Source organism: Lagenorhynchus albirostris, chromosome X, assembly GCF_949774975.1.
Source record: "Lagenorhynchus albirostris chromosome X, mLagAlb1.1, whole genome shotgun sequence".
Lineage (NCBI taxonomy): Eukaryota > Metazoa > Chordata > Mammalia > Artiodactyla > Delphinidae > Lagenorhynchus > Lagenorhynchus albirostris.
The window spans coordinates 69,971,939-69,987,935 of NC_083116.1; the positions used below are offsets into that span (position 1 = coordinate 69,971,939).

At 38.3% G+C, this 15,997-nt stretch overlaps 1 protein-coding gene across 1 annotated transcript in view; it reads right to left on the minus strand.

Moving 5' to 3' along the window:
- LOC132513346 (doublesex- and mab-3-related transcription factor C1-like) overlaps window positions 1–15,997 on the minus strand; it is a 162,914-nt gene that overhangs the window by 107,288 nt on the left and 39,629 nt on the right. Inside the window, exon 2 of the mRNA XM_060137586.1 lies at window positions 675–854. Coding sequence (XP_059993569.1) covers window positions 675–775 — 101 coding nt within the window. The 5' untranslated portion in view covers window positions 776–854. The remainder of the gene's footprint in view (window positions 1–674; window positions 855–15,997) is intronic.

Here is a 15,997-nt window from a genome sequence, read left to right on the forward strand (position 1 = left end):
AACAGAAAATTATAAACCAATATCACTGATGAACACTAACACAAAATTCCTCAACAAAATACTAGCAGACTGAATCCAACAACATATTAACATATACACCATGATCAAGTGGGATTTATCCCAGCGATGCAAAGATTCTTCAATGTATGCAAATCATCAATGTGATACACCATAGTGACAAATTAAAAACTAAAAACGATATAAGCATCTCCATAGATGCAGAAAAAGCTTTTGTCAAAATTCAACACCTATTTATCATAAAAACTCTCCAGAAAGTGGGGATAGAGGGAACCTACCAGAACATAATGAAAGCCATATATGACAAACCCACAGCAAACATTACTCTCAATGGTGAAAAACTGAAAGCATTTCCTCTAAGATCAGGAACAAGACAAGTGTGTCCACTCTTGCCACTATTATTCAAAATAGTTTAAAAATCCTAGCCATGGCAACAAGAGAAGAAAAAGAAATAAAAGGAATACAAATTGGAAAACAAAAAGGAAAACTGGCACTGTTTGCAGATGACATGATACCATACATAGAAAATCCTAAAGATGCCACCAGAAAACTACTAGAGCTAATCCATGAATTTAGTAGAGTCACAGAATACAAAATTAATGCAGAGAAATCTCTTCCATTTTCATACACTGACAATGAAAAATCAGAGGGCTTACCTGGTGGGGCAGTGGTTGAGAGTCCGCCTGCTGTTGCAGGGGACATGGGTTTGTGCCCCGGTCTGAGAAGATCCCACATGCCACGGAGCGGCTGGACCCATGAGCCATGGCCGCTGAGCCTGCGTGTCCAGAGCCTGTGCTCCACAATGGGAGAGGCCACAACAGTGAGAGGCCCACGTACTTCAAAAAAAAGAAAAAGAAAAATCAGAAAGAGAAATTAAGGAAACACTCCCATTCACCAATGCAACAAAAAGAATAAAATACCTAGGAATAAATCTACCTAAGGAGGCAAAAGATCTGTACACAGAAAACTATAAGACACTGATGAAAGAAATCAAAGATGACACAAACAGATGGAGAGATATACCATGTTCTTGGATTGGAAGAATCAACATTGTGGAAATGAGTATACTTCCCAAAGCAATCCACAGATTCAATGCAATCCCTATCAAATTACCAATGACATTTTTTATAGACCTACAACAAAAATTTTTACAATTTGTATAGAAACACAAAAGGCCCCAAATAGCCAAAGGAATCTTGAGAAAGAAAAGCAGAGCTGGAGGAATCAGGCACCCTGACTTCAGACTATACTACAAAGCTACAGTTCAAGACAGTATGGTACTGGCACAAAAACAGAAATATAGATCAATGGAACAGGATAGAAAGCCCAGAGATAAACCCATGCTCATATGGTCACCTTATTTTTGGTAAAGGAGGCCAGAATATACAATGGAGAAAAGACAGCCTCTTCAATAAGTGGTGCTTGGAAAACTGGACAGCTACATGTAAAAGAATGAAATTAGAACACACCCTAACACCATACACAGAAATAAACTCAGAAGACCTAAATATAAGACTAGTTACTCTAAAACTCTTAGAGGAAAATATAGGAAAAACACTCTTTGACATAAACAACAGTAATGTCTTTTTTGACCTACCTCTTAGAGTAATGAAAATTAAAACAAAAATAAACAAGTGGGACCTAATTAAACATAAAAGCTTTCCACAGCAAAGGAAACCATAAACAAGATGAAAAGACAACCCTCAGAATGGGAGAAAATATTTGCAAAGCAATGGATAAAGGATTAATCTCCAAAATATACAAACAGCTCCTGGAGCTCGATATCAAAAACACAAATAACCCAATTAAAAGATGGGCTGAAGACCTAAATACTCATTTCTCCAAAGAAGAGATACAGATGGCCAAGATGCATATGAAAAGATGTTCAGCATCTCAGCATCACTAATTATTAGAGAAATGCAAATCAAAACTTCAATGAGGTATCATGTCACACCGGTCAGAATGGTCGTCATCAAAACATTTACATACAGTAAAGGCTGGAGAGGGTGTGGATAAAAGAGAACCATCTGGCAATGTTGGTGGGAATGTAAATTGACAGAGCCACTTTGTGGAACAGTATGGAAGCTCCTTAAAAAACTAGAAATAGAACTACCCCATGACCCAGCAATCCCACTACTGGGCATATACCCTGAGAAAACCATAACTCAGAAGGTCATGTACCCCAATGTTCATTGCAGCACTATTTACAATAGCTAGGACATGGAAGCAACTTAAATGTCCAATGACAGTTGAATGGATAAAGAAGATGTGGTACATATATACAATGGAATATTACTCAGCCTTAAAAAGGAACAAAGTTGGGTCGTTTGCAGAGATGTGGATGGACCTAGAGTGTGTCATACAGAGTGAAGTAAGCCAGAAAGAAAGAATCAAATATCATATATAAACACATATTTGTGGAATCTACAAAAATTGGTACAGATGAACATATTTGCAGGGCAGGAATAGAACGTAGACATAGAGAATGAACATGTGGACACATGGGGGGAAGGGCAAGTTGGGATGAAATGGGAGATGAGGTTTGACATAAATACACTGCCATGTGTAAAATAGATAGCTAGTGGGAACTGCTGAATAGCACAGGGAGCTCAGCTCGGTGTTCTGTGACAACCTAGATGGGTGGGATGGGTGGTGAGAGGGAGGTTTAGGACGGACGGGATATAGGTATACATCTAGCTGATTCACCTCACTGTACAGCAGAAACTAATACAACATTGTAAAGCAATTTTACTCCAATAAAAAAATCCTCTAAAAGATAATAAATTTTTTTAAATGGGCAGAAGACCTAAATAGACATTTCTCCAAAGAAGACATATAGATAGGCAAAAAACACATGAAAAGATGCTCAACATCACTAATTGTTAGAGAAATGCAAATCAAAACTACAATGAGGTATCACATCACACGGGTCAGAATGACCATCATGAAAATAATCTACAAAAAATAAATGCTGGAGAGGGTATGGAGAAAAGGGAACCCTCTTGCACTGTTGGTGGGAATGTAAATTGATACAGCCACTATGGAAAACAGTATGCAGGTTCCTTAAAAAACTAAAAGTGGAACTACCCTATGACCCAGCAATCCCACTACTGGGCATATACCCTGAGAAAACCATAATTCAAAGAGATACATGTACCACAATGTTCATTGCAGAACTATTTACAATAGCCAGGACATGGAAGCAACCTAAGTGTCCATCGACAGAGGAATGGATAAAGAAGATGTGGCACATACATACAATGGAATATTAGCCATAAAAAGAAACAAAATTGATTTATTTGTAGTGAGGTTGATGGGCCTAGAGTCTGTCACACAGAGTGAAGAAGGTCAGAAAGAGAAAAACAAATACTGTATGCTAACACATATGTATGGAATCTAGAAAAAAAATGGTTCTGAAGAACCTAGGAGCAGGACAGGAATAAAGACACAGACGTAGAGAATGGACTTGTGGACATGGGGAGGGGGAAGGGTAAGCTGGGATGAAGTGAGAGAGTGTCGTGGGCATATATACACTACCTAATGTAAAATAGATAACTAGTGGGAAGCTGCTGCACAGCACAGGGAGATCAGCTCAATGCGTTGTGACCACCTAGAGCAGTGGGATATGGAGGGTGGGAGTGAGACGCAAGAGTGAGGAGATATGGGGATATATGTATATGTATAGCTGATTCACTTTGTTATAAAGCAGAAACTAACACCACTGTAAAGCAATTATACTCCAATAAAGATGTTAAAAAAATACTTCCAAGATTGTATCATGTATAAATGTGGCATTTTGTTAATTAAAAGAACCGTTTATTTTAATTTGGAAAATTTAATCTAAAGATAGTTTTCATTTCACCTTTCCTGGTTCCTTTTATATTCTGTGCCTCTAGACCATAGAAAATGTGTGGTAGACAAGATACTTAGAAAATCAGCATTTTACAAATGAGATGCCAGATGAGCGAGATATGTTATTTTAGAATGCAACTTGTAACCTTCACCTTTATGTGTTATAAACCTATATAGCCTGAAAAAAAATCTACAAACAATAAATGCTGGAGGGGGTGTGGAAAAAAGGGAACCCTCATGCACTGTTGGTGGGAATGTAAATTGATACCGCCACTATATAGTATGGAAGTTCCTTAAAGAACTAAAAATAGAATTACCATATGACCCAGCAATCCCACTACTGGGCATATACTTAGAGAAAACCATAACTCAAAAAGAGACATGTACCACAATGTTCATTGCAGCACTATTTATAATAGCCAGGACATGGAAGCAACCTAAATGTCCATCAACAGAGGAATGGATAAAGAAAATGTGACACATATATACAGTGGAATATTACTGAGCCATAAAAAGGAATGAAACTGGGTCATTTGTAGAGATGAGGATGGACCTAGAGACTGTCATACAGAGTGAAGTAAGTCAGAAACAGAAAAACAAATATATTAATGCATATATGTGGAATGTAGAAAAATAGTATAGATGATCTTATTTGCAAAGCAGAAGTAGATACACAGATGTAGAGAACGAAAGTATGGATTCCAAAGGGGAAAGGTGGGGTGGGTGGAATTGAGAGATTGGTATTGACATATATACACTATTGATAGTATGTATAAAATAGATAACTAAGGGACTTCCCTGGTAGTCCAGTGGCTAAGACTCTGCACTTCCAATTCAGGGGACCTGGGTTTGATCCCTGATCAGGGAACTAGATTCCACATGCCACAACGAAAAATGATCCTGCATGCCAAAACTAAAAAACGAAACAAAACAAAAACATAACTAATGAGAACCTACTGTATAGCACTGGGACCTCTACTCAATGTTCTGGGGTGACCTAAATGAGAAGGAAATCCAAAAAAGAGAGGCCATAATGTATACGTATAGCTGATTCATTTTGCTGTACAGTAGAAACTAGCACACGATGGTAAAGCAAGTATATTTCAATAAAAATTAATTTTTAAAAAGATATTAAAAAATAAAATAAAGAAGGCCCTTTAACATTTCCTGTAAGGCCAGTTTCATGGTGATTAACTCCCTTAGTTTTTGCTTGTCTGGGAAAATCTTTATCTATCCTTAAATTCTGAATGATAACCTTGCTGGATAGAGTATTCTAGGTTGTAAGTATTTTACTTATAGCACTTTAAACGTATCCTGCTACTCCTTTCTAGCCTGTAAATTTTCTGCTGAAAAATCAGCTGATACTCTTATGGGATTTCCCTTGTATGTGGTTAGTTGTTTTTCTCTTGCGACCTCTAAGATTCCCTCTTTACCTTTAAATTTTGCCATTTTAATTATAATATGTTTTGGTGTGGATCTCTTTGGGATCATCTTGTTTGGGACTCTGTGCTTCCTGGACCTGGATGTCTGTTTCCTTCTCCAGGTTAGGGAACTTTTCAGCCATTATTTCTTCAGATAAGTTTCCTGTACCTTTCTCTCTCTCTCTCTCTTCTCCTTCTGGGACCACTATAATGTTAATGTTAATATGCTTGATGTTTGTCCCAGAGGTCCCATAAACTCTGCTCATTTTTAAAAATTCTTTCTTCTTTTTGCTGTTCTGATTGGATGATTTCCACTATTGTCTTCCAGATCACTTATGCATTCTTCTGTATCATCAAATCTGCTGTTGATTCCCTGCAGTGTATTTCTTTTTTATTTCACTAAATGGTTCTGTCTTATATTTTCTAAGTCTTTGTTGACATTCTCATTGTGTTCCTCCATTCTTCTGAGTTTGGTGAGCATCCTTATGAACGTTTCCTTGAACTCTTTATCAAGTAAATGACTTATCTCTGTTTCATTAGGGTTTTTCTGGGATTTTATTTAGTTCTTTTGTTTCTAACGTACTCCTCTGTCTACAAATTTTCTTTGACTTTCAGTTTTTGTTTTTATGAATTGGGCAAAGCAGGTACATCTTCCAGTCTTGAAGGAGTGTCTTTGTGTGGGAGCATACCCTGTGTAGACTACTTGCACCTTGAGGCTTTGGCAGGCCAGACAGAGCTGAAGCAGTTGTGGGCCAAGGGAAGCCTCATGGCATGCCACACAAAAGCTACCTTGGCAGGGTGACTGGAGCTGGAGAGGGCACAAGCCTGGGGCAGTCCTGGGGTGCACCATACCTGAGGCCACCTTGAAGGATGGCTGGAGCTATAATGGGTGTGGTCCAGGGCGTGTTCTGGGGGAACTCAAACAGTGGCACTCACCATTGCCTCTGACTCTAGAGAGGGATCCAGCATTTCCCTACCTGTTTGGCAGAAGCTCTAGTGTTAGTACATGGATTTTCTTTTTGTATAGTCTAGATGCCCTTAAACTGCTGGGGGTTTTGCTGTGTCCCAGTGCAGGTGAATCTCTACCTAGGCACCTCAGCTATACCCCTCCCTACTGCATGTCACTACATCAGGGATGGAGTTCCTCTGGATATCATACCTCTGTCTTTCCTACCCATTTCTATGTGGTGCTTCTATGTGAAGTAGCTCTTTAATCAGCCTTCAGGTCTTCTTCAGAAGGAATTGCTCTATATGTAGATATAGATTTGATGTGTCTGTGGGAGGAGGAAAGCTCAGGGTCTTCTAAACCACGATCTTGGACCTGAATCCCATCATTGTTGTTTTAATTTCCCTGATGACGTATGGTATGGTTCATCCTTTCATATGCTTATTTCCCATCTGTATATCTTTTTTGTGAGTTATCTGTTACTGCTGGCTTTTTATTCATGTGGCTTGATAGCGTGCCAGTGGCTCAAGTTGTGTAAACCAGCTATACTGTCACTCTCTTTAGTGTGTATGTTTATAAAAATTTGTTTCTCTACATCTAAATATTTTTTCTCTCCTTACAAGTACCCCTATAAAACGGATATAAAATTTTAAAACCTTGAGATGGTTTTACCTAAGAAGACAGCAGTAATAAAAGTGGAGTTTAATAGAAATGCTTCAGGATATTACTTACAACAGCAGAAATAAGTTGGCCATGATATGGAATCAACATTGGTTAGGTAATTTTAAGGATATTGCCTAAGATGTTTCCAATGTATATCCCATCTGCCAATGACACAATCCTGGCAATAGTATAAAGGTAGGACATGGACAGAAACCAAATCGTCAAGGCCCCTTCGAACACTTCCAAATGGATTTTACACAAATATCCCTAAGAAATGACCCATAAATATGCTCTAGCTATTGTTTGTAATTTTTAGAGTAGGTGTACTCTCTTAAATGGAGAGCTTTGGTTATAACGATTTTTAAAATTTGATTTTCTCTTCCAAAATTGAAGGTTTCCAATTTTACAGTAACAGGGAAACATATTTCACTGGTACTGTTATTAAACAACACTTTAAAGCCTTTTACTTAGAATCCCACTGTCCTTATCATCCACAGCTTCATGAAAAGTATTGAGAGCTAGTGGAATTCTCAAACTCTAATTATCAAAGCTCTCAGAAAACTTCAAGCTTCTAAGAGCCAAACTATGGACATTAGCCTTAACGACAATAAGACCAATCTCCTCTAGGATCTACAAGTCAAGTTGTCTCCTCCTGAGTTAATAACAGGCTGCCTCATGCATTTGAAAATTGCTTCCAGCCCTAGATTCTTCCATAATGAAGGCTAATGTGTCTGAATATAAGAGATTGTTTGGTGTTTTCAGATGTATCACCAACAAGCACAAGCTTTATTTCCAGAATCCCACCCAAATAGCTTCTGTATGATCTGAAGCTCGGAGATTTAATGTTGCATAAATGACATAAGAGAAAAACCACCCTTGAGCCTCAATGAATTAAACCATATCAGGTACTCCTAATAACTGGCATAACAATAAAATAATGAGGTGTTCATCCTTGGAATCATATTTTTCAATAAGAAAGACATTGTCTTGGTCCATTTGGGTTATTATAATAAGATATCACAGACTGGGTGGCTTATAAATATCGTAAATTTATTTCTCAAAGTTCTGGTTGAGTGAGGGCCCTTTTCCTGGCGAGGGCCCTTTTCCTGGTTCATAATCAGCTCCTTCTCACTCTGACCTCAAAAGGTAGAAGGCACAAGAGATCTCTGTAGGGTCTTTCATAAGAACACTAGTCCCATTCATGAGGACTTCACCATTATGAACAAAGCTCCTCTCAAAGGCCCCCCTCCCTAATACCACCATTTTGAGAGTTTAAGATTTCAACACATGAATTTGGGGGGCCACAAACATTCAGAGGCTGGTAGACATACATCTTTTTTTCCTGACTACTAGGTGTCCATTCCACTGAGAGACATCAAACTGATAATTCTTAGGAATTCTCCAGAAGCAGGTGAATTCAGAAATACACTGATTTTGCATTCTGTTGGGCAAAACAAACTCTCAAAGGGAACATACCTTGATGGAGCCCAAGCCTCAAGGCTTCTACTCCAACAACAGGAGACAAGACCCCATCCCTGACAGGACGGCAACAACCACCAAGCCAAGAAGAGGTTCCATTTCACATGCTGCACAGGCTTTAGCTCCTCCAACACCAAACACACCACCCCAGTCAAGGTGATAGCAGTCAGCACACCCTGAGTAAAGACATGGCTGGCATCCACATCAAAACCAGCCCCTGCCCCCAAAACATTTAACATACACAGTCTACATAGGGACACTCCCACATAAAAACACCACTTAAAGGCAACAATAGATAACTGTTTCTCCTAAATTCAGAGAGGTGGAGAAAGTTAAGGAAAATGAAAAGGCAGATGAACTACTCCCAATAGAGATAGTGAGAGAAAACCCCTGAAAAAATAAATAATGAAACAGAAACAATTAGTGTACCAGACAATGAGCTCAAAAAACTTGTAATAAAAATGCTAACTGAATTAAGATTTTTTTAATTCTTTTTTTTAACATCTCCATTGGAATATAATTGCTTTACAATGGTGTGTTAGTTTCTGCTTTATAACAAAGTGAATCAGTTATACATATACATATGTTCCCATATCTCTTCCCTCTTGTGTCTCCGTCCCCCCCACCCTCCCTATCCCACCACTCTAGGTGGTCACAAAGCACTGAGCTGATCTCCCTGTGCTATGCGGCTGCTTCCCACTAGCTATCTAATTTACGTTTGGTAGTGTATATATGTCCATGCCACTCTCTCACTTTGTCACAGCTTACCCTTTCCCCTCGTCATATCCTCAAGTCCATGCTCTAGTAGGTCTGTGTCTTTATTCCCGACTTACCCCTAGGCATTTCATGACCTTTTTTTTTTCTTAGATTCCATATATGTGTGTAAGCACACTGTATTTGTTTTTCTCTTTCTCACTTACTTCACTCTGTATGACAGACACTAGATCCATCCACCTCACTACAAATAACTCAATTTCATTTTTTTTATGGCTGAGTAATATTCCATTGCATATATGTGCCACATCTTCTTTATCCATTAATCTGTTGATGGACACTTAGGTTGCTGCCATGTCCTGGCTCTTATAAATAGAGCTGCAATGAACATTTCGGTACATGACTCTTTGAATTATGGTTTTCTCAGGGTATATGCCCAGTAGTGGAATTGCTGTGTTGTATGGTAGTTCTATTTGTAGTTTTTTAAGGAGACTCCATACTGTTCTCCATAGTGGCTGTATCAATTTAAATTCCCACCAACAGTGCAAGAGTGTTTCCTTTTCTCCACACCCTCTCCAGCTTTTATTGTTTCTAGATTTTTTAATGATGGCCATTCTGACCGGTGTGAGATGATATCTCACTGTAGTTTTGATTTGCATTTCTCTAATGATTAATGATGTTGAGCATTCTTTCATGTGTTTGTTGGCAATCTGTATATCTTCTTTGGAGAAATGCCTATTTATATCTTCTGCCCATTTTTAGATTGGGTTGTTTGTTTTTTTGTTATTGAGCTGCATGAGCTGCTTGTAAATTTTGGAGATTAATTCTTTGTCAGTTGCTTCATTTGCAAATATTTTCTCCCATTCTGAGGGTTGCCTTTTCGTCTTGTTTATGGTTTCCTTTGCTGTGCAAAAGATTTTAAGTTTCATTAGGTCCCATTTGTTTATTTTTGATTTTATTTCCATTACTCTAGGAGGTGGGTCAAAAATGATCTTGCTGTGATTTATGTCATGGAGTGTTCTGTCTATGTTTTCATCTAAGAGTTTAATAGTGTCTGGCCTTACATTTAGGTCTTTAATCCATTTTGAGTTAATTTTTGTATATGATGTTAGGGATTGTTCTAATTTCATTCCTTTACATGTAGCTGTCCAGTTTTCCCAGCACCACTTATTGAAGAGGCTGTCTTTTCTCCACTGTATATTCTTGCCTCCTTTATCAAAGATAAGGTGACCAATGTGGGTGGATTTGTCTCTGGGCTTTCTATCCTGTTCCATTGATCTATGTTTCTGTTTTTGTGCCAGTACCATACTGTCTTGATTACTGTAGCTTTGTAGTATAGTCTGAAGTCAGGGAGCCTGATTCCTCCAGCTCCTTTTTTCGTCATCAAGATTGCTTTGGCTATTCGGGGTCTTTTGTGTTTCCATACAAATTGTGAAATTTTTTGCTCTAGTTCTGTGAAAAATGCCCGTGGTAGTTTGATAGGGATTGCATTGAATCTGTAGATTGCTTTGGGTAGTAGGGTCATTTTCACAATGTTGATTCTTCCAATCCAAGAACATGGTATATCTCTCCATCTGTTTGTGTCATCTTTAATTCTTTCATCAGTGTCTTATAATTTTCGGCATACAGGTCTTTTGTCTCCTTAGGTAGGTTTATTCCTAGATATTTTATTCTTTTTGTTGCAATGGTAAATGGAAGTGTTTCCTTAATTTCTCTTTCAGGTTTTTTATCATTACTGTATAACCATGCCAGAGATTTCTGTGCATTAATTTTGTATCCTGCAACTTTACCAAATTCATTGATTAGCTCTACTAGTTTTCTGGTAGCATCTTTAGGATTCTCTCTATATAGTGTCATGTCATCTGCCAACAGTGACAGTTTTACTTCTTCTTTTCCAATTTGTATTCCTTTTATATCTTTTCTTCTCTGTTGGCTGTGGCTAGGACTTCCAAAACTATGTTGAATAATAGTGGCGAGAGTGGACATCGTTGTCTTCTTCCTGATCTGAGAGGAAATGCTTTCAGTTTTTCGCCATTGAGCATGATGTTTGCTGTGGGTTTGTCATATATGGCCTTTATTATGTTGAGGTAGGTTCCCTCTATGCCCACTTTCTGGAGAGTTTTTCTCATAAATGGTGTTGAATTTTGTCAAAAGATTTTTCTGCATCTATTGAGATGGTCGTATGGTTTTTATTCTTCAACTTGTTAATATGGTGTATCACATTGATTGGTTTGCGTGTATTGAACAATCCTTGCATCCTTGGGATAAATCCCACTTGATCATGGTGTATGATCCTTTTAATGTGTTGTTGGTCCTGTTTGCTTGTATTTTGTTGAGGATTTTTGCATCTATATTCATCAGGGATATTAGTCTGTAATTTTCTTTTTTTGTAGTATCTTTGTCTGGTTTTGGTATTAGGGTGATGGTGGCCTCATAGAATGAGTATGGGTGTGTTCCTTCCTCTGCAATTTTTTGGAAGAGTTTGAGAAGGACGGATGTTAGCTCTTCTCTAAATGTTTCATAGAATTCACCTGTGAAGCCATCTGGTCCTGGACTTGTTTGTTGGAAGGTTTTTAATCACAGTTTCAATTTCATTACTTGTGACTTGTCCGTTCATATTTTCTATTTCTTCCTGGTTCAGTCTTAGAAGGTTATACCTTTCTAAGAATCTGTCCATATCTTCCAGGTTGTCCATTTTATTGGCATAAAGTTGCTTGTCTCTTAGAAAGCTTTGTGTTTCTGTCCTCTCTGTTGTAACTTCTCCTTTTTTGTTTCTAATTTTATTGATTTGAGTCCTCTCCATCTTTTTCTTGATGACTCTGTCTAATGGTTTATCAATTTTGTTTATCTTCTCAAAGAACCAGCTTTTAGTTTTATTGATGTGTGCTATTGTTTTCTTTGTTTCTATTTCATTTATTTCTGTTCTGATCTTTATGATTTCTTTCCTTCTGCTAACTTTGGCATTTGTTTGTTCTTCTTTCTCTAGTTCCTTTAGGTGTAAGGTTAGATTGTTTATTTGAGATTTTTCTTGTTGCTTGAGGTAGGCTTTTAGAGCTATCAACTTCCCTCTTAGAACTACTTTTGCTGCATCCCATAGGTTTTGGATCGTCGTGTTTTCATTCTCATTTGTCACTAGGTATTTTTTGATTTCCTGTTTGATTTCTTCAGTCATTTCTTGGTTATTTAGCAATGTATTGTTTAGCCTCCATATGTTTGTGTTTTTACGTTTTTTCCCCTGTAATTCATTTCTAACCTCATAGCATTGTGGTCAGAAAAGATGCTTGATATGATTTCAATTTTCTTAAATTTACTAAGGCTTGATTTGTAACCCAAAATGTGATCTATTTTGGAGAATGTTCCATGCACACTTGAGAAGAAAATGTAATCTGTTGTTTTAGGATGGAATGTCCTATAAGTATCAATTAAATCTATCTGGTCTATTGTGTCATTTACAGCTTCTGTTTCCTTATTTATTTTCATTTTGGATGATCCGTCCATTGGTGTAAGAGAGGTGTTAAAGTCCCCCACTATTATTGTGTTCCTGTCGATATCCTCTTTTATAGCTGTTAGCACTTGCCTTATGCATTGACCTGCTCCTATGTCGGGTGCATATATATTTATAATTTTTATATCTTCTTCTTGGATTGATCCCTTGATCATTATGTAGTATCCTTCCTTGTCTCTTGTAACATTCTTTATTTTAAAGTCTATTTTATCTGATATAAGTATTGCTACTCCAACTTTCGTTTGATTTCCATTTGCATGGAATATAATTTTCCATCCCTCACTTTCAGTCTGTATGTGTCCCTAGGTCTGAAGTGGGTCTCTTGTAGACAGCATATATATGGGAATTATTTTCATATCCATTCAGCAAGCCTGTGTCTTTTGGTTGGAGCATTTAATCCATTCATGTTTAAGGTAATTCTCAATATGTACATTCCTATGACCATTTTGTTAATTGTCTTGGGTTTGTTTTTGTAGGTCATTTTCTTCTCCTGTGTTTCCCACTTAGAAAAGTTCCTGTAGCGTTTGTTGTAGAGCTGGTTTGCTGGTGGTGCTGAATTCTCTTAGCTTTTGCTTGCCTGTAAAGCTTTTGATTTCTCCTTCGAATCTGAATGAGATCCTTGCCAGCTAGAGTAATCTTGGTTGTAGGTTCTTCCCTTTCACCACTTTAAATATATCATGTCACTCCCTTCTGGCCTGTGGAGTTTCTGCTGAGAAATCAGCAGATATCCTTGTGGGAGTTCCCTTGTATGTTATTTGTAATTTTTCCCTTGCTGCTTTCAATAATTTTTCTTTGTCTTTAATTTTTGCCAATTTGATTACTTTGTGTCTCTGCGTGTTTATCCTTGGGTTTATCCTGTATGGGACTTTCTGCATTTCCTGGACTTGGGTGGCTATTTCCTTTCCCAAGTGAGGGAAGTTTTCGACTATAATCTCTTCAAATATTTTCTCTGGTCCTTTCTCTCTCTCTTCTCCTTCTGGGACCCCTATAATGTGAATGTTGTTGTGTTTAATGTTGTCCCAGAGGTCTCTTAGGCTGTCTTCATTTCTTTTCATTCTTTTTTCTTTATTCTGTTCTGCAGCAGTGAATTCCACCATTCTGTCTTCCTAGGTCACTTATTCTTTCTTCTGCCATTGATTCCTTCTAGTGTAGTTTTCATTTCAGTTATTGTATTGTTCATCTCTGTTTGTTCTTTAATTTTTCTAGGTCTTTGTTAAATGTTTCTTGCATCTTCTCGATCTTTGCCTCTATTCTTTTTCTGAGGTCCTGGATCATCTTCACTATCATTATTCTGCATGTTTTTTCTGGAAGGTTGCCTATCTCCACTTCATTTAGTTGTTTTTCTGGGGTGTTATCTTGTTCCTTCATCTGGTACATAGCCCTCTGCCTTTTCATCGTGTCTATCTTTCTGTGAATGTTGTTTTTGTTCCACAGGCCGCAGGATTGTAGTTCTTCTTGCTTCTGCTGTCTGCCCTCTGGTGGATGAGGCTATCTAAGAGGCTTATGCAAGTTTCCTGATGGGACCGACTGTTGGTGAGTAGAGCTGACTGTTGTCCTGGTGGGCAGAGCTCAGTAAAACTTTAATCAGCTTGACTGCTAATGGGTGGGGCTGTGTTCCCTACTTGTTGGTTGTTTGGCCTGAGGCAACCCAACACTGGAGCCTACCTGGGCTCTTTGGTGGGGTTAATGACATATTCTGGGAGGGCTCACACCAAGGAGTACTTCCCAGAACTTCTGCTGCCAGTGTCCTTGTCCCCACGGTGAGCCACAGCCCCACCCCCGGGGTCATTGCTCCTTTCCCTGGGTCCTGATGCACACACTACTTTGTGTGTGCCCTCCAAAAGTGGAGTCTCTTGTTCCCCCACTTCTGTCAAAGTCTTGTCATCAAATCCCAGTAGGCTTCAAAGTCTGATTCTCTACGAATTCCTCCTCCTGTTGCCGGACCCCCAGGTTGGGAAGCCTGACGTGGGGCTCAGAACCTTCACTCCAGTGGGTGGACTACTGTGGTACAAGTGTTCTCCAGTTTGTGAGTCACCCACCCAGCTATTATGGGATTTTATTTTACTGTGATTGCGTCCCTCCTACCATCTCATTGTGGCTTCTCCTTTGTCTTTGAATGTGGGGTATCTTTTTTGGTGAGTTCCAGTGTCTTCCTGTCGATGATTGTGCAGCAGCTAGCTGTGATTCTGGTGTTCTTGCAAGAGGGAGTGAGAGCACGTCCTTCTACTCCACAATCTTGGTTCCAATCCCTCACTTTTTTATAAAGCAGAAACTAACACACCTTTCTAAAGCAATTATACTCCAGTAAAGATGTTACAAAAAGAAAAAGTAAGAGCACAATCTCTATCTTGTGTTCCCATTGTTCCTGACATGACTGATAAACTGTTCTTGGTATGACTTAGCAAGGTACCATATACATAGAGCATTCCTATTTGGGGTTTCCCTAGGAATGAAAAACAGATAATTGACCAGAACCCTGCATTTTAAATGTTTGCAAGAGTCAATCTGTCATTCCCATTAGAGAACAGGGAGGATGTAACCTCACAGGGATTATAAAGATTTATTTACTTGGTTGGGGAGAGGGTATAGAATACTTATGAGAAAACAAATTGAATCAGGTGATTGACTTCTGAGAGGATGTGGTTGGCTGAATGTAAGAAGGGGAAGCAGAATGAAAGCACATTTTCTGGAATATATACTGCTGAGGAGAGGAGTTTCTTAGAGGTTATAGTCCACTGCAGCACTTGGAAACAGAGATGGAGAAGAAAGAACTTTTTCACTCAATAAGTCTCTTGGAAATAATAGAAAATTGCCACCAGTCTCCTTCTTCAAAGGCCTAAGGCCAGGCCTGTTGGCCCAGACAAAGCTGTTTATGTCCCTTGGAGGTCTTTGTCTCTTGCACAAGAGACTTCTGGGGATTAAAGGCCTTGGTAACACCAGTACTGGTAGGGTGATGCATTGACACTAGGCTTTCATATTTATTAAGAACAACTGGGTACTGCTTCAAAAACGTGGGAAATCAAGAGGCTCCAAGAGACAAAGAGATATAGAGAACAAACTAGTAGTTACCAGTGGGGGAAGGAAGGGGGGAAGGGCAAGATAGGTGTAGGGGAATAAGAGGTACAAACTACGATGTATAAAATAAATAAGCTACAAGGATATATTGTACAACATGGGAAATATAGGTGATATTTTATAATAACTTTAAATGGATTATAATCTATTAAAATATTGAATCACTATGTGGTACACCTGAAACTTGTATAATATCATACATCAACTATACCTCATTAGAAAATGAAGAAACATGCAAGAAATTGTGACTGGATTGAACATATTTTCAGAAGAAAATGAGGCTTAATATGAGAATTAAGAAGTTTGGTATAATTACAAATAAAT